This window comes from Scyliorhinus torazame, chromosome 7 (genome assembly GCF_047496885.1).
Source record: "Scyliorhinus torazame isolate Kashiwa2021f chromosome 7, sScyTor2.1, whole genome shotgun sequence".
NCBI classification, from domain to species: domain Eukaryota; kingdom Metazoa; phylum Chordata; class Chondrichthyes; order Carcharhiniformes; family Scyliorhinidae; genus Scyliorhinus; species Scyliorhinus torazame.
The window spans coordinates 155,317,895-155,339,232 of NC_092713.1; the positions used below are offsets into that span (position 1 = coordinate 155,317,895).

At 47.5% G+C, this 21,338-nt stretch overlaps 1 protein-coding gene across 1 annotated transcript in view; it reads right to left on the bottom strand.

The window, feature by feature from the left end:
- Positions 1–2,637: 2,637 nt before the first annotated feature.
- dars2 (aspartyl-tRNA synthetase 2, mitochondrial) overlaps positions 2,638–21,338 on the bottom strand; it is a 121,708-nt gene continuing 103,007 nt past the window's right edge. Inside the window, exons 15-17 of the mRNA XM_072511684.1 lie at positions 16,679–16,789; positions 5,114–5,189; positions 2,638–4,148 (exon numbers count right to left, since the gene is read on the bottom strand). Of these exons, the coding sequence (XP_072367785.1) occupies positions 3,958–4,148; positions 5,114–5,189; positions 16,679–16,789 (378 nt within the window). The 3' untranslated portion in view covers positions 2,638–3,957. The remainder of the gene's footprint in view (positions 4,149–5,113; positions 5,190–16,678; positions 16,790–21,338) is intronic.

Consider the following 21,338-nt stretch of genomic DNA (forward strand, 5'->3'; position numbering starts at 1 on the left):
CCGGGAACCCATCCGGCCCCGGGGCCTTCCCCGCCTGCATACTCCCCAAACCCTTGCTCAGCTCCTCCAACCCGATTGGGGCCCCCAAACCAGCCACCTCTTGCTCCTCCACCCTCGGGAACCTCAGTTGGTCTAGGAATCGTCTCATCCCCTCTTCCCTCCCTGGGGGCTGGGATCTGTACAGCTCTTCAGAAAAGGCCTTGAATACCTTGTTTATTTTCGTTAAACTCCGAACCGTGGCTCCCCTTCCATCTTTGATTCCCCCTATTTCCCTCGCTGCCGTCCTCTTACGGAGCTGGTGTGCCAGCATCCGACTAGCCTTTTCCCCGTACTCGTAGGTCGCCCCCTGCGCCTTCCTCCACTGTGCCTCCGCCTTCCCCGTGGTCAACAGGTCAAACTCCAAGAAACTTCCGATACCTGGGGATTCAGATCGCTAGGAGCTGGGGAACCTTGCACAGACTTAATCTGACACGGTTGGTAGAACAAATGGAGGAGGACGTCAAGAGGTGGGACATGCAGCCTCTATCGCTGGCGGGCAGGGTGCAAGCAATTAAGATGATGGTCTTCCCGAGGTTCTTATTTGTATTTCAATGTCTCCCTATACTAATCACCAAGACCTTTTTTAATAAAATAGACAGGAGCATCACGAGCTTCGTGTGGGCAGGGAAAGTTCCGAGAGTAAGGAGGGGGTTCCTTCAGCGTAGTAGGGACAGAGGAGGATTGGCACTACCGAACTTGGGCGATTACTATTGGGCCGCCAATGTGGCAATGATACGTAAATGGATGATGGAGGGTGAGGGAGCGGCGTGGAAAAGACTGGAGAGAAAGTCCTGTAAAGGGACGAGTTTAGAGGCGCTGGTGACGGCGCCGCTACCGATCTCACCTAAAAAGTTTACCACGAACCCGGTGGTGGCAGCAACATTGAATATCTGGGGACAGTGGAGGCGACAGAGAGGGGTGCGGGGAGCCCTGGTGGGGTCCCCAATCAGGAACAACCATAGATTCGCCCCAGGAAGAATGGATGGAGGATTTCAGAGCTGGTACCAGTTGGGAATTAGGAGGGCGGGAGATTTATTTATAGATGGGACTTTTGCGAGCTTGGGAGCATTGGAGGAAAAGTATAAGTTGCCCCGGGGAAATTTCTTGAGATATATGCAGGTGAGGGCGTTTACTAGACAACAGGTGAGGGAATTTCCGTTGCTCCCGACACAGGGGATACAGGACAGGGTGCTTTCAGGGGTGTGGGTCGGAGAGGGCAAGGTGTCAGAGATTTACCGAGAGATGAGGGAAGAGGGGGATGAGTCGGTGGGCGAACTAAAAGGAAAGTGGGAAGAAGAACTAGGGGAGGAGATAGAGGAGGGTATGTGGGCTGATGCCCTAAGCAGGGTAAATTCCTCTTCCTCATGCGCCAGGCTTAGCCTGATTCAATTTAAGGTGCTACATAGAGCACATATAACGGGAGCAAGATTGAGCAGGTTCTTTGGAGTGGAGGACAAATGTGGGAGGTGTGGCGGGAGCCCGGCAAACCGGTGAAATCTCACCACCATCGCCCTTGGCGGCTCAGTTGCCTTGGGCTTCCTCGCCAGCACCCGGTGCACCCCGTCCAGCTCCAGCGACCTCGAAGGGGCCCCCGCGCCCATCATTACCCCGATCATCGTGCCCACGTATGCCGCGGCCTCGGCCCCCTCCACTCCTTCTGGGAGACCCAGGATCCTCAGATTATTTCTCCTCGACCTGTTCTCCAGGTCTTCGGGTCTTCCTGCCCACGTCTTGTGTAGCGCCTCATGCCGCTCCACTCTCACCGCCAGGCCCAAGAGCTCGTCCTCATTCCCACTCACTCTTTTCTGGACCTCCTGGATCTTCACCTCGTGGGGCTTCTGGGTTATCCCTAGTCCTTCAATTACCGCCAGCATAGGCGCCAGCATCTCCTTACGCAGCTCCTCGAAGCAGCGCTTGATGAATTCCTGCATCTCCTCTTTGTCCTCGGCCGCCGCCATTTTGCTTTTTTTCCCTCGCTTCTTCCGCTGCTCCAATGCGCTTTTTTGGCTGTTGCATTTCGGGTCCGGTCCATAAACATTGGTTGGGGACCTCTCTCTTCTCTTCCCCATGGGTTGTCTGTAAAAAAAATTCCGTTGGGGCTCCTCTAGCGAGCCCGAAAGTCCGTAATCGCGGGAGCTGCCGAATCGTGCGGCTTAGCTCCGCATAGCCGCAACCGGAAGTCCCGAACCTCTAATGTTAATGACATTTGGGCAGCATGTGGGCAGCACGGTAGCATTATGGATAGCATAATTGCTTCACAGCTCCAGGGTCCCAGGTTCGATTCCGGCTTGGGTCACTGTCTGTGTGGAGTCTGCACATCCTCCCAGTGTGTGCGTGGGTTTCCTCCGGGTGCTCCGGTTTCCTCCCACAGTCCAAAGATGTGCAGGTTAGGTGGACTGTCCATGACAAATTGCCCTTAGTGTCCAAAATTGTCCTTAGTGTTGGGTGGGGTTACTGGGTTATGGGGATAGAGTGGAGGTGTTGACCTTGGGTAGGGTGCTCTTTCCAAGAGCCGGTGCAGACTCGATGGGCAGAATGGCCTCCTTCTGCACTGTAAATTCTATGATTCTATGATTTGATTGAAATACACTTGATACATTTGTTTCCTCAACATTTTTATTTTGCTGTTCAGAAAAATGGTGCCAACTAGTTTCATGCCCAGTAGGTTATTACCCAGAATCTTGCCTTCCTTCTTCTATGATCACATAGTAAAGACTGATTTCTTACATTTGTAATAAACTATCATGGAAATCTACATTAATTGTACTGTGAGAAAAAATATATATTTTTCTTACAAAAATGGGGAATTAAGGAGCATTATTAAGGAAGAAAGTGTCCTGGCGAGGTGGCTAATGAGTAATGCAGCTGAAGGCATGGCTGTCACTGGTACAGTGATTAAAATCACAAATGCACAAAAGGTTAGAATTGGAGGAGCACAAGAGGAGGTTACCGGCAAGGAGGTGGAGGGATTTGAAAATGTGAATAAGAGTTTTAAGAGACATGGCTTAACCAGGAATTAGTGTAGGTCAATGAGCATAGGTACTGGATGAACTGGACTTTGTGCAAGTTACCGGGCATGGGCAGCAGTTTTGGATGACCTCGAGTTCGTGGAGGGTAGAACTTGAGATGTCAACCAGGAGTATGTTGAATAGTCAACTCTGGAAGTAGCAAAGACATGGGTGAGAATTTCACATCAGATGAGGTGAAGCAGGTGTGGAGTTTGGCAATGTTATGCAGGTGGAAATAGGCGGTGATGTATGAGTATGTGGTTGGAATGTAGACAAGGTGCGCAATTAGATCCACATTTTGTGAAGGAAATGAACATTTAAGGAGGTGGAGATTAGATATGATACAAGAAATGAACAAGCACTGCTATTATTCCCACAGCGAGTTAGAAAGAACAGGAGAAGGAATAGTAAAACTATCTGATGGTTCCCTCTACTTTAACAAGTAGAGTGAACACAACACTGTAGAGGGACCCTTAGAACTGAAACCATGTTAACTACTTGCAGGCACTGAAGTGAAGAGAACAATTTACTACTTTCCTCCTGATCTGCATGGGATATAGCCAGCTCTTCAGCAGGACCCAAGAAGTCTAGTATATTTACAAGGCAAAAAACCTTTAGTCTGAAAGTAAGTTAGCCCCATTTTTCTAAAAAAAAAGCTAAACTATTTTCTAGTAATTTAATTAACTTTAAATTACCATTAATTTGAAACATCATTCGCAGACTACAATTTGATCAACATACACTAAACAACAGTGACTGACCAACACCACATAGGATAGCTGCTCCAGAGCCACCAGTCTCCAGTGATTTTGTTGGTCCAGAGCCACTGTATGGTGTGAATTAATACGATCCAAATCTCAGTTTGGTCTCCAGTGCAGTTTTACGTCGGTGTTCCAGTCATTACTCCAGCTCATGATTTTGTTGTGTCTTTGTGGATTGCTGCTGACCAGTTGACCTGAATATGATATGGACTCAGCTCCTCATAACTCACATAGTCTGGTGCATTACTCATTAGATCTCGGCCTCTAAAGGATTTAGGAAAAGCAATTACATCCCTGATACTCGAGGCTCCAACTGTAAGAGCTATCAGTCTGTCAAGACCTAAAATGAAACAGATTAGACAATGAAACAATACAATCCAGCATCCAGAATTGACAAACACAACAAAAAGTTTGGTATTAGACAAGACAAGAAGCCTCTGTCCTAAGTTAAAGCTGCTAAGCACTAATGCAATGGCCAGCCCATAAGGATGGGAGAAGAAAACATGATTTAATGCTATTTTTGGGTGTAACACATTAACTAGGAAGAGGAGTAAGTCTGATGTAGTGGTTAATTTACTGGACAAATAATGTGGAAAATCTGAATTCAAATCTCACCATGGAAACTTGAGAAATTTAATTCAAGTTTTATAAATCTGGAAATTAAAATTTCTGAAAGTCACCATTGTTGTAAGGTGTTAATTACAGGTTCGTAGATCTGAAGAAGTCTTTGTAGTTATACAAAGGTTAACTGCAAGCCTTTATTGGCTCTTAGACTATTTACAAATATACAGTAAAGGGTACAGGCTCAGAGCGGTGTCCATGCTTGCTGGTGTACACGGCTCTGTCCAGCACTCGACTGACTCTGGGTGTGGGCCATGTGCTCTCTTGCATCACTGTGTACTGTACTCAGTCCCATTTTAACCTAGTGTGTTCCAGACCCTTATATTACAACCATGAAGTTGTTGATTTGTCATAAACCCCCAACTGGTTCATTACTATGCTTCAGAGAATTAAATCTATGTCCCTACCAGTTCCAACTTCCACATGACTCCACCTTGGGTAATTCTGAAGTGTCACAATAAACACTTTATAATATTAAACTTGCTCAGGCCAAATTGTGATGGCATTGCAAGCACCATCCAGATTCGTAGAATGATGGAAAAAGTCAGCCTTCCTCTCTCCTATCATTTTCAAAGTTACAAATATCCCTGATCAACAAACAAAATTCTGATTAATTCTAACCTCAGGGTCCTACCATGCTAGATTGTAGACAAGAGTGACATAAAAACCTAACTAGGAACTCACCTAATGCAATCCCACCATGGGGTGGTGCTCCAGAATCTAGTGCCTCAAGTAGATGCGATAACAACCCACTGTCTTCCTGTGTATGCAAATAAATAAATAAATGAATAAAATATGGATACTTATTTTTAATTTTGACTTATTCAACTGCAACTTGTGTACAACCTGCAGAGTGCCCCACTGGAAGGTGGTGCTAAGTTCGCAAAGTAATGCAATACTTTTCCAACTAGCATTTCCCAACTGGCACATGCCATGTCTCACTTGTATCCAGTTTGCAAATGTTATTTTCATTTACATCACAAAAGGTTGGGACATGAGTTTACGGTTTCACACCAGCAGCTTGTTGCGTGATAAGCTGAGAACAAGAGTGTCACTTACAAGCAGGTGAAGAAAGTATACAGGTGCATTCACTTATGTGGTTAACAAATAAGTCAGAACAACATTTGTTAATGGAAAACTATGTTTGAATAATTTGATCAAGTTCATTGATTAAATAATGGAATTAGGGTAATAGTGTACGGTTATATTTCAAACAGCACGGAAGAATAAAGTGGTGTTTCCCCAGGGATCAGTATGTAGACCACTATTTTTTAAAATTAAAATATTAATAGAAATGACCTAGATTTAGGTCAACAGGGTATAATTTTAAAGTTTGAAGATGAAACAAAACTCAAATGGAGTAAACAATAAGGAGGATGGTAACAGATAGACTGGTAAAATGAGCAGACATGTATGTGGTGGACGTTAAGTCGAGAATTGTGAAGTGATTCATTTAGGAAAGAAGAATGAGGTGAAGTGATATGAAATTGTTGAATTTTAAAGGGGTGCAGGAACAGATACCCTCTGGCATGTATTCACAAATCTATGATACAGAACAAGAGAAGGCTGTTAAAAATGCATAAAGTTTATCTGAGTTTATAAAACATTGGTTAGGCCTCAGCTGGAGTATTCCAGGCACCGCATTTTACAAAGGTACCTTTACAAAGCCTTGGAGGCCAGTGGAGTGGAATTAATTGGTTGGCTCTACCAAATAGCTGGCACTGGCTAAATAGCCTTTTTTGCTGTACCATTCCATGATTGTATAAATCACAGATGCCAACTGGGAATGCCAAGTATAACCTGCCAGGTTTCCAGCAGCAGTGTTTCAGAGATTAAACATTCACTTCTGGGACACCTAGCCAAATCAGCAGGTTGGGATAGAGCAAGGGAATATCAGGGTGGGTTCCTGTTCTTGATCAATAATTAGAGATATCTCCTCCAATACCATTCCTTCAAGATCTTTTTCACATATTCTCCCATTCCCTTTTAAATAATATTACAATATCTACCTTTTGAAAAATAAATTTAGAGTACCCAATTATTTTTTTTCCAATTAAGGGGCAATTTAGCATGGCCAATCCACCTCACCTACACATCTTTGGGTTGTGGGGGTGAAACACCGCAGACACGGAGAGTATGTGCAAACTCCACAGAGACAGTGACCGGCGCCGGGATTGAATGTGGGCCTCAGTACCGTAGGCAGCAGATCTAACCACTGCACCACCGTGCCGCCCTTACAATATCTCCCTTAATAGCCACTTGCAGTGAGTAAGTGCAAGGAGCTCATGGACTTCTGTCACTAACATCAAGACTATCCGCTCAGTTGTCTCTGCTGTGTCCACTAGCCCATCAGGTCAAACTTCCCCTCCTCAAGATTTCCCCCACTCAAGCTTTGAACTCATATTTTTCTCCAGTTTCTCACCCATCTCCCCTCACACCTACTTGTCCATGAGATAAGAACATGAGAAGTAGGTTTGGGAGTAGACCATACCCCTCAAGCCTGTTCTATCATTCAATATAACTATTGGTTTTAAATCCACTTTCTTCTCCACTCCCTACATCCCTTGGTTCCTCAAGAGACCAAAAATCTATTTCAGCCTTAAATATATTCAGTAATGGAGCATCCACGACCTTCTGGCATAGACAATTCCAAAGAATCACAACCCTTTAGGTGAATACATTTCTCATCTCAATCCTTAATGATCAGTCCCTTATCCTAAGACAGTGCTCCAAATTCTAGATTTGCCAGCCAGGGGAAACAACGTCTCAATGTCTAGTCATCATCTCCTCTTGGCAGGAAAATAGGTATCTGATCAATGGGCTACCTTCAAAGAAGAACTATTTCAGCCACAGTCAAATTCCCTCAAAACGAAAAGATAGGACAAACAAATCCAGAGCTACCCAAGGAAAAATGTGCTTCTGACAGTTTCAGGTAGAAAATATAATTAAAAACCAAGCTGAATACAGAACATTCAGAGAGGTGAAGAAACAAATAAGAGAAGCAAAGAGGGGGTGTGAAAAGAGAGACTGGCATCTAGCATGATAGAGAATCCCAAAGTCTTCTTTAGGGACTAAAGATGGGATTTACAGATGGAGACTGAGGGCATAACTGAGGCACTAAATGAATATTTTGTATCTGCCTTTAAGAAGGAAGATAATGCTACTCAGGCCATGGAAAAACAGATGAGGTAATTCAGATACTAGCTGGATGTAAAACTGAAAAAGGAGAAGGTATTGGATAGGTTATCACATCAAATTTAAAGTGCAGGAGGCCATTCGGCCCATCGATTCAACACCGGCCCCTGAAAGAGCACCTACTTAAGTGCACACCTCCACTCTTTCCCCGTAACCCTGCAACCCCACTTAACATTTGGACACTACAGGGCAATTTAACGTGACCAATCCACCTAACTCGCACATCTTTGGACTTATCTGAACTTACAAGTTGAAAATGCCAGGTGGACCTCAGGACCAGGTGGGATGCATCCAAGGATACAGAGGTCGGTGTGTGGGGTACTTTACAGAGGTACTGGCCATAATTTCTCAGCTATCCCTAGACTCAGGGGTGGTCCCAGAGGATTAGAGAATTGCTAATGGTAAAAAATCTCAGTAACTACATGCCAGTCAGTTTAACTTCGGTGGTGGGAAACTTCTAGAAACAATAATTCAGGACAAATTAATAATCACATAGACAAATGTACCTTAATTAAAGCTCAAATTGATTTCATAAGATAAAAAAAGTTTTTTGAAGAGGTAACAGAGAGAGTTCATGAGGGCAATGCTGTTGGTGTGGTATACATGAGACTTCCAGAAAGTGCTTCATACAGCACAACAGACTTGTGAGCAAAGTTATAGCTCGTGGAATAAAAGGGACGTAGCAACATGGATATGGAACTGGCTAAGTGACAGGAAACGTTAATGGATGTATTTTGGGGCAGCAGGAAGGTTTGTCATGCTGTTTGCCAGGTGTCAGTATTGGGATCCTTGCTTTTCCTAATATATATTAATGACCTTGAATTTGTGTAGGGCACAATTTCAAAGTCTGTAGATGATATAAAACTTGGAAGCATTGTCAACTATGAGGAGCATGGTGTAGAACGTCAAAGGGACATAAACAAGTTGGTCAAATGGGCAGGCAGATGACATATGAAGAGACAATATAAAATGAAGGGTACAACTCTAAAGTGGGTGGAGGAGCAGGCGGATCTGGGTGAACTGCCTGTACTTTGGTGGAGGCAGGTTCAATTGCAGCATTCAAAAGGGAATTAGATAGTTATCAGGAAAGGAAGAATGTGCATGTTACGGGGTGATGGCAGGGGAATGGAACTAGGCGAGTTGCTCATTTTGAAAGCCAATGCAGACACACTGGGTGGAAGTTTTCACCCTGTGCACAGAAAATCTGGAGGCATAGTTTTCATTGTCACATTGACGTGGCAGGGCCTGATAGAGCTGGCAACATCGACTTCACAGAGATCAGGGCACCATTTTTAAAGCATGCTCCAATCTGCACTGAACCCCCTCCCCCCCGCCCACCACCCACACATAATGCACCGGCACTTCCAGAGTGCCGGGGCACTGCCCAGGCATGTCCCTCTTCTTCCAGGGGCTGAACCTACCTTTGCGCCCTGACAAGTTTCCCTTGACAGCTTCACATTTTGCAAAAGCAGCTGTAAACCTTGTTGATGTGATGAATGTAGGAATTTTGGATGTATATTGAATTATATGTATCCGATACAGTAATGGTTAAAAGCCTGGGTAAGTGTGTGTATGTCTACTGCAGTAAGGTTTAAAAAAATCCTGGTTTAAAAGACAGGAAGACACTTTGGCTACATAAAGGATAATTAAAGCATCATAAAAGATCATCATTCATTCCCAAATAAACGTTTCTCGTCAGTATTTACTGTTGAGAAAGGCACGAATGTTAGGGAAATTGGGGAAATAAAAAGTGATGTCATGAGGAGTGTACATATTACAGAGAAGGAGGTGCTGGAGGTATTAAAGCGCATCAAAATAGATAAATCCCCGGGACCTGATGAAATGTATCCCAGGACTTCGTGGGAGGCTAGGGAGGAAATTGCCGACCCCCTAACTGAGATATTTGAATCATCAACAGCGACAGGAGAGGTGCCCGAAGATTGGAGGGTAACAAATGTTGTGCCCTTGTTTAAGAAAGGCTGTAGGGATAAGCCTGGGAACTGCAGACCGGTTAGCCTTACTTCTGTAGTGGGTAAATTGTTAGAAGGAATTCTGAGGACTTGATCAACAGGCATTTAGACGGGCAAGGGCTAATTAGGGAAAGTCAGCATGGCTTTGTAAGGGGAAAGTCATGTCTCACGAGTTGAGTTTTTTAAAGGGGTGACCAAGAAGGGTGATGAGGGCCGTGCAGTCGACATTGTCTACATGGAGTTTAGCAAGACCTTTGACAAGGTACCGCATGGTAGGTTGTTACTAAAGGTTAAATCTCATGGAATCCAGGGTGAGGTAGCCAATTGGATACAAAATTGGCTTGGTGACCAAAGCTAAAGGGTGGTTGTGGAAGGTTGTTTTTCAAACTGGCGGCCTGTGACCAGCGGTGTGCCACTGTTATTTGTTATATATATTAATGATTTGGATGAGAATGTTGGAGGCATGGTTAGTAAGTTTGCAAATGACACCAAGATTGGTGGCATAGTGGATAATGAAGAAGGTTATATAAGATTGCAACAGGATCTTGACCAATTGGCCAATGGGCCGATGAATGGCAGATGGAATTTAATTTGGATAAATGTGAGGTGATGCATTTTGGTAGATCAAATTAGTTAATGGTAGGGAGTTGCGGAGAGTTCCAGAACAAAGAGATCTCGGGGTACAGGTTCATAGCTCATTGAAGGTGGAGTCGCAGGTGGACAGGGTGGTGAAGGAGGCATTCAGCATGCTAGGTTTTATTGATCAGAATACTGAATACAGGAGTTAACGTCTTGTTGAAGTTGTACAAAACATTAGTAAGACCACACATGGAATACTGTGTTCAGTTCTGGTCACCCTGTTATAGGAAGGATATTGTTAAACTAGAAAGAGTGCAGAAGAGATTTACGAGGCTGCTACCAGGACTTGATGGTCAGAGCTAGAAAGAGAGGCCGTATAGGCTGGGACTTTTCTCCCTAGAGTGTAGGGGGCTTAGGGGTAATCTTCTAGAGGTCTATCAAAATAATGAGGAGCATAGATAAGTCAACATCTTTTTCCAAAGTTAGAGGAGTCTATAACCAGACTCTATGGGGATGGTTTAGCACAGTGGGCTAAATGGCTGGCTTGTAATACAGAACAATGCCAGTAGCGCGGGTTCAATTCCCGTACCAGCCTCCCCGAACAGGCGCCGGAATGTGGCGACTAGGGGCTTTTCACAGTAGCTTCATTGAAGCCTACTCGTGACAATAAGCAATTTTTATTATTATATTATTATTATTAGAGGGCATAGGTTTAAGGTGAGAGATACAAAAGAGACCAGAGGGGAAATTTCTTCACACACAGGGTGGTGAGCATCTGGATTGAGCTGCCAGAGGCAATGGTAGAGGCGGGTACAATTTTTTCCTTTAAAAAACAGTTAGACAGTTACATGGGCAGGGTGGGTATAGAGGGATATGGGCCAAATGCAGGCATGTGGGACTAGGCTAGTGATAGAAACTGGGCGGCATGGACAAGCTGGGCCAAAGGGCCTGTTTCCATGCTGCAAACTCTATTCAAAGCACGAATAGTGTTTACCTAAATAGGGCAAATGGAATTTGAAGGTTCCCTGGGGTTTAGATAATTGAGGAGTTTGGGTAGCCTTAGTAAGATCTTCATAACCCTGTTAGTGGGATAGAGATGACGTAGTTGCTGGGGAGAGCCAGGGGCCGTCAGCTGTTGAATTTCCATTTTGATCTGTACAGAACAGGGGATTTTAGCCAAATTCTGAGACGTAAACAGTAGTTTGACACAGACAAGAATCTGCAGGTTGTTTACTGAAGGATGTCTCTCTCTCAAAGCAGTTCCTCCAAGACATCTGATGTGCCATCAATTAACACAAGATGAGTAGTGAACGAAACTGTGGCTTTAATAAGCTAAACAGAAAGCCACCTGGCCACGGATCCTGAACTGGGGCAGGGCCGGAGGTCAGCCACCTTTATACCGAGCCCGAGGGGAGGCGGAGCTATCAGGCAGTGGTTTACCACAATACATGTAGTACAGTAACAGTTTACCACAATACATATAAATACACTATAACAGTGGTTTACCACATTCACCCCCTGTTAAAAAAAAAGAGTCCAGCGGGGGCGAAGTGGACTTAAAGGTCGAGTCTGTCGGGGGCTTTGACCTTCCGCTGTGATCGCCTCAGTCCCGGCTGTGGTGTGTGCACTGGTGTCGAGACCTGCGCGTCCGGGAGCGTGTTGTCTTCTTCTTTGCCCAGTAGTTGAGTCGGTGGTGGTGGTGGTGGTGGTGGGGGGGGGGGGGGGTAGGGGCAGTGGTGATGGTCGCCGGTGGGCCTGCGGGTGCCAAATCTTGAAGTAGCCGGGTAGTGGTGGAGGGAGATGGTGTAGGGTCGGGGGTGGTGATGGTCGCTGGGGAATCTGCAGGTGCCAAATCCCGGAGGGAGACTGTGTCCTGCCGCCCGTCATGATGTGCCACATAGGCATATTGTGGGTTGGCATGGAGGAGCAGGACCTTCTCAACGAGGGGATCCGGTTTATGACTCCTCGCATGTTTCCGGAGGAGGACGGGCCCTGGGACTGTCAGCCAGGACGGGAGCGAGACCCCCGAGGGACTTCCTAGGGAAGGCAAACATACGTTCGTGAGGGGTCTCATTGGTGGCAGTGCACAGGAGCGACCGGATGGAGTGGAGTGCATCGGGAAGGACCTCCTGCCAGCGGGAGACTGGGAGACTTCTAGACCGTAGGGCCAGAAGGACGGCCTTCCAGACCGTCACGTTCTCTCTCTCCACCTGTCCGTTTCCCCGGGGGTTGTAGCTGGTCGTCCTGCTGGAGGCGATGCCCTTGCTAAGCAGGAACTGACACAACTCGTCGCTCATGAAGGAGGAACCCCGATCGTTATGGATGTAGTGGGGAAACCAAACAAGCTGAAGAGACTGTGCAGGGCCTTGATGACGGTGGCAGAGGCCATGTCAGGGCATGGGATGGCAAAGGGGAATCGTGAGTACTCGTCAACAAGGTTGAGGAAGTACACGTTACGGTCAGTGGAGGGGAGGGGCCCTTTGAAGTCGATGCTGAGGCGCTCAAAGGGGCGGGAGGCCTTTACCAGGTGTTCTCTGTTGGGCCGATAGAAGTGCGGTTTGCACTCCGCGCAGACCTGGCAGTCCCTGGTCATGGTCCTGACCTCGATGGAGTAAGGCAGGTTGCGAGACTTGATAAAATGGAAAAAACGGGTGACCCCCGGGTGACGTAGGTCTTTGTGGAGGGCCCGAAGTCGGTCAACTTGCGCGCTGTCACATGTACCGCGGGATAGGGCATCTGGGTGCTCATTGAGCTTCCCAGGTCGGTACAAGATATTGTAGTTGTAGCTGGAGAGTTCGATCCTCCACATCAGAATCTTGTCGTTCTTGATTTTGCCCCGCTGTGTATTATTAAATATGAAGGCAACCGACCGTTGGTCAGTGAGGAGAGTGAATCGCCTGCCGGCCAGGTAATGCCTCCAATGTTGCACAGCTTCTGCAATGGCTTGGGCTTCCTTTTACACGGATTCCTGTCGAATTTCGGAGGCATGGAGAGTATGGGAGAAGAAAGCCACGGGCCTGCCCGCCTGGTTGAGGGTAGCGGCCAGGGCAAAGTCCGACCCATCGCTCTCCACCTGGAACGGAATGGACTCGTCCACAGCGTGCATCGCGGCTTTGGCAATATCTGCCTTGATGCGGTTGAAGGCCAGGCGGGCTTCTGCCGTCAGGGGAAAAATGGTGGATTTAATGAGTGGACAGGCCTTGTCCTCATAATTGGGGACCCACTGGGCATAGTAAGAGAAGAACCCCAGCCATCTTCAGGGCCTTGGGGCAGTGGAGGAGGGGAAGTTCCAGGAGGGGGTGCATGCGGTCGGGGTCGGGACCTAGAACTCTGTTTTCCACAACGTTGGATGGTTAGCCGGGTTGTGCGGAAAACGCATTTCTCCTTATTGTATGTGAGGTTAAGGAGCTTAGCGGTGTGGAGGAAATGCCGGAGGTTTGCGTCATGGTCCTACTAGTCATGGCCGCAGATGGTGACATTATCTAGGTACGGGAATGTGGCCTGCAGCCCGTACTAGTCAACCATTCGCTGGAAGACCGAGACCCCATTGGTGACGCCGAAGGGAACCCTGAGGAAGTGGTAGAGGCGGCCATCTGCATCGAAGGCAGTGTATTGGCGATCCTCCGGGCGGATAGGGAACTGGTGGTACGCAGACTTCAAGTCGACTGTAGAGAAGACTCGATACTGTGCAATCTGATTGACCATGTCAGATATGCGGGGGAGGAGGTACGCATCGAGCTGCATGTACCGGTTGATGGTCTGACTGCAGTCGATGACCATCCGGTGCTTCTCCCCAGTCTTGACAACCACCACTTGGGCTCTCCAGGGGCTGGTACTAGCCTCAATGATCCCCTCGTAGGAGTCGCTGGACCTCCGACCTGATAAAGGCCCTGTCCTGGGCACTATATCGTCTGCTCCCAGTAGCGACGGGCTTACAGTCCGGGGTGAGGTTAGCGAAAAGCGAGGGTGGGGCGACCTTAAGGGTCGCGTGGCTACAGATGGTGTGGGGGGGGCAGGGGTCCACCGAACTTTAAGGTAAGGCTTTGGAGGTGGCACTGAAAGTTGAGCCCCAGTAATAGGGCAGTGCAGAGATGGGGGAGGACGTAGAGCTTAACAAGTTAGTGTACTCTACGCCTTGTACCGAAAGGGTCGCGACACAGTACCCCCAGATTTCTACGGAATGTGATCCGGAAGCCAGGGAGATTTTCTGGGTCGCGGGTAAAATTGGGAGGGAGCAGCGCCTTACCGTATCTGGGTAGATAAAGCTGTCTGTGCTCCCGGAGTCGAAGAGGCAGGCCGTCTCGTGCCCGTTGATCCGGACGGTCATTGTGGATTTTGTGGGATGATGAGGTCGAGACTGGTCGAGTGTGATGGAGGCGAGCTTCGGAAGGTGGTGGGTGGGCCGGTCGGAGGTAGCGGGCGCCAGCGTACGACCAGGTGAGCAGGGGTCCCGGGAGGCGGCGGAGAGGTTCCAAAATGGCGGCCCCCATGGGTCGCGGGTGGCATCGAAGGTGGCATCAAAGATGGCGGGCCCCATGGGTCACGTGTGGCGGGTGGAATCAAAGATGGCGGCGAAGATGGCCGCCCCCATGGGTCGCACATGGCGGGTGGCAGCGAAGATGGCGGCACCCACGGGTCACACATGGCGGGTGGCGCGGCAGATGGGGGCGGTTCCGACAGACAACAGGCAGCGCTGCTGGGCCTAGGAGCTTTAGGGACAGGTCGGGACTGGCAGACTTTGGCGAAGTGGCCCTTCCTCCCACACACGTTGCAAATCGCGTTCCGTGCAGGGCAGCGTTGTCTGGGGTGCTAACCCTGGCCGGGTGATGGCGGCGCCCACGAGCGTGCCGCGTGGTCGAAGGTGTAGGCATCCATGTTCTGGAAAGCCACTTCCAGCGAGTTTGAGAGCTACACTGTCTCTGGGAGGCCGAGTGTACCCCCTTCTAGCAAGAGCTGGCGGATGTAATTGGATTTAATGCCCGTGACATAGGCGTCCCTGATCAGCAGCTCCATGTGTTGGACAGCCGATACCGCCTGGCAAGCACAGTTCCGGCCGAGTACCCGCAAGGCACGCAGGAATTCGGCTTATGATTCTCCGGGGCTTTGTCGCCTCGTGGCAAGGAGGTGCCTGGTGTAAACTTAGTTTACTGCCTTTACGTACTGTCCCTTCAGCAACATTATCGCTTCTGTATACGAGGGGGCGTCTCTGATAAGAAGGAAAACTTGCGGGCTCACCCGTGCGTTGAGTATTTGAAGCTTTTGGAGGTCGGTGACGACGTCGGTGGAGGATCACAGGTAAGTTTTGAAGCAACTTAGCCAGTGCTCGAATGTCGCAGTGGCGTCGGCTGCTTGTGGGTCCAGCTCCAGGCGATCAAGCTTGAGTGATGAATTCATCTTAAAAGTTTAGCTTATTAAATTGATGTGCCATCAATTAACACAGGACAAGCAGTGAACAAAACTGTGGCTTTAATAAGCTAAACAGAAAGCCTCCTGGCCACTGATCCCGAACTGGGGCAGGGCCGTAGGTCAGCCACCTTTATACCGAGCCCGAGGGGAGGCGGAGCCATCAGGCAGTGGTTTACCACAATACATGTAGTACAGTAACAGTTTACCACAATACATATAATACACTAACAGTGGTTTATCACAACATCCATACAGAAAGTAATCCTGTGTTTGCTAACTGTATATAAAAGTGGGTATTTAAAACCTGAGATGGATTTTGCTTGATTGGAGATAAAAAGATAGAAGTTAGGAGTTAAAGCTTTTCATTTTATTGTTAAGCATTGGTTAACTTGTAATTAAATGCTATTTCTTGTATGATGTTGAGGTCAGTTTAATACTGTGTTAACAATAAAGTTTGTTTTAATACACCATATCTTTATTTGTGCATTGAGTCATTCCTAGAATGAAATATCCCCTTCCTCAGTCTTAAAAATTAAAGAAAATATTAGGGTTTCTGTCCGGTAAATGTTGGGATCTGGTCCGGAATCGTAATACTGACTTGAGGGAAATTTTCAATGTGGGGAGAACATATGGCCAGGAAGTCCTTTAATTATATGATAATTTATTAAAATGTATTGAAATGTAGGGGTGAAACTCGTAACATCACCAGTGATGGGTGGGGATCTCGCCAGCGAGAGATTTTGCCCCTACATTGCCGTTTGCACCTATGGCTAACATGGACGCAAAATTGCCCCCATTGGGCCAAACGGTCTCCTTCTTCACTGTAACAATTCTGTAATTCAGTCTTATTTAGTTTTCTATGTGAGACATCTTGAGATGTTTTATCAAATTAAAGGCTCTACATAAATAAAAGTATTGTGGAGAAACCCCCATGGTATGTACAATAGCCCTCAGTTCAAGCTTTAGCAACCCCATTTTCAACCCACATACTTTTCAGGGCTTAGAATACATCTATACAATTGCTAATTATTTCTGCATTACGAAGCATATTCTTATGCAATCCCACTGAGATGTAAACAACATAAATTGAGTTATATACCTTCAATATTGTCTCTAGTACATAATGCTGCAATTCCATATTATGTATTCGAATGGAGCCTCCTCCTATTTCATTGCCATTTAACACCAGGTCATAATGTTGGCTCCTCACCTACAAAAAACGGAATATGGTAATACTAGACAGCAATAACTCACAGAAGTCCAAATGGGAAAACCTCAACTATGCTGATCAGCATTCACACGGTTTCTTTGGGAACCTCAAAACAATTTACATAGAACATGTACAAAGTTAGAGAATGTTTTAAAGGATGTGACAACAGGACACTTAGAAAATACCAACCGAATTAGACAAAGGATCCCATGGATTTATGAAAGGGAAATCATGTTTGACAAACTTACTGGAGTTTTTTGAGGACGTAACTAGTAGAATAGATAAGGGTGAATCAGTGGGTGTGGTGTATTTGGATTTTCAGAAAGCTTTTGATAAACTCCCACATAAGAGGTTTGTGCGCAAAATTAAAGAACATGATACTGGGGGTAATATTGGTTCAGAATTGAGTAGCAGACAGGAAATAGAGAGGAGGAATCAATATGTCTTTTGTGAAGTGGCAGACAGTGCCTAATGGGGTCCTGTAGGGATCAATGCTTGGGCCCCAGCTATTCACAATGTACATAAATGATTTGGATAATGGAACCAAATGCAATATTTCCAAATTTGCTGATGATACAAAGCTCGGTGGGAGTGAGTGATGAGAAGGGCGTTAAGAGTATTCAAAGTAATTTAGACAAGTTGAGTGAGTAGGCAAATACATGGGAGATGCAGCATAAGGTGGATAAATGGGAAATTATCCACTTTGGGACAGCGAAATAGAATAAGTCTTATTTAAATCAGGCGTTCTCAAATGGGCTTCCAGGGGTTCCGTGGAGCTGGTGGCCACTATGTGACCAGCAAACACCAGTTCGAAAGGAGCAACCGACATATTTCAAAAAGTTACTCAATGAAATGAGCTAATAAGATCAAGGCCTCATGTAGCTTTGGATGCTGATAGGCCAGGCTATCAGCATCCAAAGATCCAAGAGACTTTTCTCTCATTGGCCCAATTGATTTATTCCATCTTGCTTTTGCTGAGCAGAAAAGCCCAGGGCCAACAGCGAAGATTGATCCTGAGGCAGGAGCCGGCGGCATTAAGAGGTTACGAGAAGTAGCATCGTGAAACAGCAGTGTGGCTTGCAGGCAGTGACGGGGCCTTAGGAAAAGATTCGGGGGGGGGAGAGAAATAGTGTGTGTGTGTGGATGAGTACATGAGTAAGAGAGGGGGTGAATGTGAGGGAGCGACATGAGAGAGAGAGGTGTAAGTGGAGAGGTGTGTGTGAGAATGAGAGCGAGACAGACGTGAGTGTGAGGGAGCGAGGTGTGTATTGTATCAGGGAGAGAGAGGTGCATGTGTGCAAAATGGAATCAGGGCCGGGATTCTCCCGGAATCAGCGGGGTGGCCTGTACCGGCGCCAAAGAGCAGCGTGAACCACTCCGCCGTCGGGCCGCCCGGAAGTTGCGGAATCCTCCGCACTTCCGGGAGCTAGGCTGGCGCTGGAGGAGTTGGCGCCGCGCCAACCGGCGCCAAAGGGCCTCTGCTGGCCGGCGCGAGTTGGCACGTTGCAGGACTGCCAGCGTGTTCTGGCGCATGCACAGAACCGCTGGCGTGTTTCCTGCGCATGCGCAGGGGGTTTCTTCTCCGCACAGGCCATGGCGGAGCCTTACACAGGCCAGTGCAGAGGGAAAGAGTGCCCCCACGGCACAGGCCCGCCCGCTGATTGGTGGGCCCCGATCGCGGGCCAGGCAACCGTGCCCCCCCCTCCGGGGCCGGATCCCCCTGCGCCCTCCCGAGGGCTCCGCTAGCCACCCCCCAAGCCAGGTCCGCCAGTATGGACCATGTCCATTTCACGCCGGTGGGACTGGCTGAAAACGGGCGGCCGCTCGGCCCATCGGGGCCAGGAGAATTGCCGGGGGGGGGGGCGCCGCCTACGGCCCCGGTCCGGCGCAACGCGATCCCAGCCCCCGCCCGAAAACCGACGCCGGAGAATTTGGCAGCTGCCGTCGGAGCAGCGGGGCATGATTCACGCTGCCCCCCCCCCCAGCGATTCTCCGACCTGGCGGGGGGTCAGAGATTTACAGCATCTTTTTCCCATTAAAAATGACAAAACTCAAGTATTTTTTTTAATAAGACAATTTCTTTATTATTACCAGCTTCCTTCCAGGGGTAATGTTGAGGGGCCCATATAACTGGCGAATGTATTTGTGACTGTGTGTCCCTTCCTAATTAACATATGCATGTAGATATATAGCTAGAAAAGAATTGTTTACATTTGATTTGTGTTTGCACCTTTCTCGTGGCAAAAAAAGGGTCGTCAGCATTATGAGAATGTTTAGAGTTCTCCAATGCTCTTGGGATGTCACTAGGGATTCCGTGGCTTGAAGATTTGGAAACTTTGTGATGCGCAGTGGTGTAGTGGTATTGTCATCGGACTGGCGATCCAGAGACCCAGGGTAATACTCTGGGGATCTGGGTTCAAATCCTGCCACAGCAGTTGGTGGAAATTGAATCCAATAAATATCTGGAATTAGAAGTCTACTGATGTTCATGAAATCATTGTCAATTCTTGTAAAACCCCATCTGTTTCACTGGAATCACAGCAACGTGGTTGACTTTTAATGCGCTCTGAAATGGCCTCGCAAGTCACTCAGTTGTATCAAACGGATACAAAGTCAATAAAAAGGAAAGAATCTAGGGTGGCATGGTGGCACAGTGGTTACCAGTGCTGCCTCATGGTGCCAAGGACCCGGGTTCCATCCTGGCCCCGGGTCACTGTCCATGTGGAGTTTACACATTCTCCCCGTGTAAGCATGGGTCTCACTCCCACAACCCAAAGAATGCAGGGAAGGTGGATTGGCCACCCTAAATTGCCCCTTAATTGAAAATAACATTTTTAAAAGGGAAGAATCTGGACATTACACCTGGTATTGACCGAGGCACTAGTAATGACGATGGCAAACCCGGCCTTGTAACCCTGCAAAGTCCTCCTTACTAACATCTGGGGGCTTCTGCCAAAGTTGGGAGAGCTGTCTCACAGACTATTCAAGCAACAGCCTGATAATAGTCCTACTCATGAGATCATACCTTGCAAATAACATCACAGATACCACTGTCACCATCCCGGAGTACATCCTGTCCCACTAGCAGGGCAGATCCAGCAGAGATGGCATAGTGGTATACAGTCAGGAGGGAGTTGCCTTGGGAGTCCTCAACATCAACTCTGAACCCCATGAAGTCTCATGGCTTCAAGTGAAACATGGGCCAGAAAATCTCCTGCTGATTACCATGTACCGACAGCCCTCAGCTGATGAATCAGTACTCCTCCATGCTGAAAACCACCTGGAGAAAGCACAGAGAGTGGAAAGAGCACAGTGTATTCTTTGGGTAGGGGATTTCAATGTCCATCACCAAACGTGGCTCGGTAGCACCACTACTGACCAAGCTGGCCACGTCCTAAAGGACATAACTGCTGGTCTGGTTTGCGACAGGTGGTGAAGGAACCAACAAAAGGGAAAATATATACAAGATCTCATCCTCACCAATCTGCCTGTCACAGGTGAATCTGCCCATGACAGTATCAATATGAAAATGAAAAAAAAAGAAAATTGCTTATTGTCACAAGTAGGCTTCAAATGAAGTTACTGTGAAAAGCCCCTAGTCGCCACATTCCGGCGCCTGTTCGGGAGGCTGGTATGGGAATTGAACTCGCACTGCTGGCCTTGGTCTGCTTGACAAGTCAGCTATTTAACCCCCTGTGCTAAACCAGCCCCTATGAGTGACGACTGCACAAACCTTGTGGAGATGAAGTCCGGTTTCACAGTGAGGATACCCTCCATCATGTTATGTGACACCACCACTATACCAGATGGGATAGATTTTGAACAGATCAATCAACTCAAGACTAGGTGAGCATGATGACTGTGGGCCATCAGCAGCAGCAGAATTGTCCTCAGCCACAATCTGTAACCTCAAGTCCTGTTACGTCCCCCACTCTACCATTACCACTAGGCCAGGGGATCAACCCTGGTTCAATGAAGAGTGCAGTAGAGCATACCAGGAACAGCACCAGCATAACTAAAAATGAGGTGTCAACCTGTGAAGTTACAACACAGGACTACTTATGTGCCGAACAATATAAGCAGCAAGTCATAGCCAGAGTTAAGCGATCCCACAACCAATCAATCAGATCTAAGCTCTTTATTCCTGCCACATGCAGTTGTGAATGATGATAGACAATTAAACAACTCACTGCAGGAGGAAACTCCACAAATATCCCCATCCTCAATGGTGAAGGAGCCCAGACATCAGTGTAAAAAACAAGGCTGAAGCATTCACAATTATCCTCAGCTAGACGTGTCGAGTGGATGATCAATCTCGATCTCCTCTAGAGGCCAGTATCACAGATGCCAGTCTTAGCCAATTCGATTCACCCCACGTGATATCAAGAAACAGCTTAAGGAGGGGGTGGCACGTGGTGCAGTGGTTAGCACTGGGACTGAAGATCCGGGTTCGAATCCCGGCCCTGGGTCACTGTCCTTGTGGAGTTTGCACATTCTCCCCGTGTCTGCGAGGGTTTCACCTCCAGAACCCAAAGATGTGTTGGTTAGG